The sequence below is a fragment of the Gracilinanus agilis genome, unplaced genomic scaffold (assembly GCF_016433145.1).
Source record: "Gracilinanus agilis isolate LMUSP501 unplaced genomic scaffold, AgileGrace unplaced_scaffold15235, whole genome shotgun sequence".
Classification (NCBI taxonomy): domain Eukaryota; kingdom Metazoa; phylum Chordata; class Mammalia; order Didelphimorphia; family Didelphidae; genus Gracilinanus; species Gracilinanus agilis.
In genome coordinates, this window is record NW_025346070.1 from 1 (window position 1) to 3,090 (window position 3,090).

A 3,090-nucleotide genomic window follows, 5' to 3' on the forward strand; every position below is an offset into this window, starting at 1 on the left:
GCTCTGCAGAGCCCCACTCATGAGCTGTTTGAGTTCATCCCTCTGAGCCCCAAGCTGCAAACCCTGGATCCTTCCCTTCTTCCCCCCGTTACTGAAGACCTCCCCCTGCTTGCCCAGGTGCCCCCTAACCTCTGTGAACTTCCCTTGATGACCCCTGACTGCTGCCTCTTTGGCCAGGCTCCCCACCTTCCCCCAATGAGCTCTAACCCCGGCGATCCCCTGGAGATCCAGTATCCCTGCCAACCCATGCTCTTGGACCCCTTGTCCCATCACACCCTGGGGGTCCTGGAGGGGCCCTGGCCTGTTGGGGACCCTGGCTGTGGGGCGGGGCTGCTGAGCCCTCCCTGCAGGAGCCCCCCAACCTCGGCCTTCTGACTGCGCCCCCTCCTATTGCTGCCCCCGAGGGTCCATCGTCTTCCCTCATTTAACCCGGGGGAGGTCTCCTGCCTCCTTCGTCTCCCTCTTCCCTCTGGGGACCGCGCCTTTAAAGGAAGCTCCTTTCTCCCGCCCGGGGCCCAGGACGCAGCAGGCGCTTAATAAACGCTAGCAGCCGAATTGGAGAAGTCTCTTTCCACTTGGGGTCCGCTCCAGCTTACGCGCAGATAGGCTGGGGGGGGGGGCTAGAAGAGAGGAGGAGAGTAGCGAGGGTGCTTGGAGACCGGTGACGTCACCACGTCTCTCACCTCCTCATTGGTCCGTGAGGCAGCGGCCAGGCGGGCGGGAGGGAGCTCCGCGCTTCAGCCCCCGCCCGGTAAGCCCTCGTGAACTCTGCTCTAAATCCCAGCCTGGAGACCGGGGTCCGAGAGAGCCCTACAGCCACCTGTGGCTAGGTAGGAGTCAGAGGTCAGCAACATCCACCTCTCTTTTGTCTCCGACTCGTTTTCTTGGCCCCGCCTCCTCCAGGATTCTGGAATTCTGATTAGCAGGGCGGGGCTCTAGAGATAGCCAATGGGAGCATAGCAAGGGCGGGACCTGGAGTCCCTTCTTCCCCTTAATCCTGAGCCCAGCGGGTTCTGGAACGTCGATTGGCGCCGTGGGCCCCGCCTTCCCTCTGATTGGTGGATATGGCCCCACCCAAGTTCCAATTGGCCACCCCGTTAGGGGTGGGGTGTTGTATATCACTCAGGAAATAGTTGAGATCCAGTAGGCCGGGAGTGCAGGGGTCCTGAGAACTGGAGGTCGCGACCTCTGACCCCCGGGACTGGGCTAGCGCACGCCGACAGGTAGGGGGTCAGGCGCGTTTCCAGCGATGGCAGCAGCCCGCCCGGCCCTGGGCCGAGTGCTCCCCGGCTCTTCGGTCCTCTTCCTGTGCGACATGCAGGAGAAGTTCCGCAGCGCCGTGTCCTTCTTCCCCCAGATCGTGGCCGTATCGGCGCGTATGCTCCAGGTGCCGGACTGCCCCTGCCCTGCCCCCAGCTACAACCCCCGCTCCCAGGCTCCCGGCCACAACCGAAACCCCCGGGGTCTGGTCCGCACCTGACCTCCCCTCCGAAGTCAGTCCACCACTGCTCCCTCCCCTTTTTCCAACTCCAACCGCCTTCGAAGGGTCTGAGGCCCCCCTCTCCTAGGTCAGTCCACAGCTGACCCCTTCCCCTCCGGGGGGGGGGCCTCCCCAGCTGTCTTAGCCCCCCGCCCTGCCCCTCAGGTCGCTCGTTTGCTGGAGATCCCCACGGTGCTGACCGAGCAGTACCCGGAGGGGCTGGGGCCCACAGTCCCGGAGCTGGGGGCCCAGGGCATCCGGGCCGTGCCCAAGACCTCTTTCAGTATGGTGGTGCCCGAAGTGGAGCGGCTGCTGAAGGCCAGACCCGGCCTGCGGTCCGTGCTGCTGTGTGGGATCGAAGCCCAAGCCTGCATCCTGGTAGGGTCCCAAAAGAACCCCCAGCCCACCACGGCCCTCAGCCTCTCTCCCGGCCCCGCCCCTGACCTCTGCCCCTCCCCCTAGTGCACGGCCCTGGACCTGCTGGAGAGAGGCCTCGAAGTGCATGTGGTGGCCGATGCCTGCTCCTCTCGCAGGTGAGTGGCCCAAGGCCAGACCTGGGGAGAAATTGGGACCTGTGGAGTCCTCCCAAGCGAATCAAGGACTGTACCAGCCCAGAGCACTGGGGCCGGGGAGGGGGGGGCGCTTGGGGACTGGCTGGAGACCCCCTCCTTCTGCCCCCCCCCACCCCCGCTGTTCTGGACGTGAGAAGAGGGAGGGGTTTCATCGTCCTGCTGGAGGCCATCTCCTCCCAGAAGCCTTCCCAGCCTGATCCCCCTTGTGTAAGTGAGCTCTCCTTCCCCAGACCCCTTACTAGATGCTTAACCCAGCCCCTAGGGCCTGCCCAGACCGGGAAGGTCAGCTTCCCCGGACGGGACCTTGGTGGATCTCGGGAGTCTCCATCGCCCTTCCCCCCGGAGGAACCCAGGCTCCTAAGCGCCCCCCACCTCCCCACTACTTGTCTGGTACACAGTTGGTGCTTAATCCGTGTTGGCGGAATTCTTAACGAGCAGCGTTCAGCCAGACTCCCACTCCCTCAGCCGGTTCCTTCTTTTTTTTAACCCTCACCTTCTGTCTTACAATCGATCCCGTGTATTGGCTCGGAGGCCGAAAGAAGAGCGGCGGGAGAGCTGGGCGCTGGGGTCACCCAGCCGGGGCGCAGCTGTCCCCCGCCCCCATTTCTCTAGTGCTCCTCATCTCCCACGGTGGGAGACGGGGTAAGAGAGAGATCTCCAAGCACGCCCTCCCCCTTCCAGTCAGGTGGACCGGTTGCTGGCTCTGTCCAGGATGCGCCAGAGCGGGGTCTTCCTCACCACCAGCGAGAGCCTTATGCTGCAGCTGCTTCGCGATGCGGCCCATCCGCATTTCAAGGAGGTAGCCGAGGCTTTCCCGTGGGCTCCCTCCCCCAGCCCCAGCCCTAGCCCCAGCGCCCGGGCTGCCTTCCGTCTCCCCTCTCCCAGCCCCTCGGGTCCCCTCGGGCTCCTCCTCCCCCGGCTTCCTCTTCTCCCAGGTGCAGAAATTCCTGCGGGATCCAGCCCCGGATACCGGACTCCTCGGTTTGTTCCAGGGCAAGAACCCCCTCTTCAGCTGAACCCCTCAAAGCCCCGCCCCCC

The 3,090-nt window shown here is 64.6% G+C and overlaps 1 protein-coding gene across 2 annotated transcripts; it reads left to right on the plus strand.

The window, feature by feature from the left end:
* Nucleotides 1–1,132: 1,132 nt before the first annotated feature.
* ISOC2 (isochorismatase domain containing 2) lies at nt 1,133–3,084 on the plus strand. Of its 2 annotated transcripts, XM_044683186.1 has the most exons (5): nt 1,133–1,387; nt 1,646–1,858; nt 1,943–2,013; nt 2,734–2,851; nt 2,988–3,084. In XM_044683186.1, the coding sequence occupies exons 1-5, from the start codon at nt 1,250–1,252 to the stop codon at nt 3,066–3,068; spliced, it is 621 nt and encodes a 206-aa protein (XP_044539121.1). In that variant the 5' UTR covers nt 1,133–1,249; the 3' UTR covers nt 3,069–3,084. The 2 variants fall into 2 exon arrangements, with proteins under 2 accessions (XP_044539121.1, XP_044539122.1); XM_044683187.1 differs by lacking the exon at nt 1,646–1,858.
* Nucleotides 3,085–3,090: the final 6 nt, after the last annotated feature.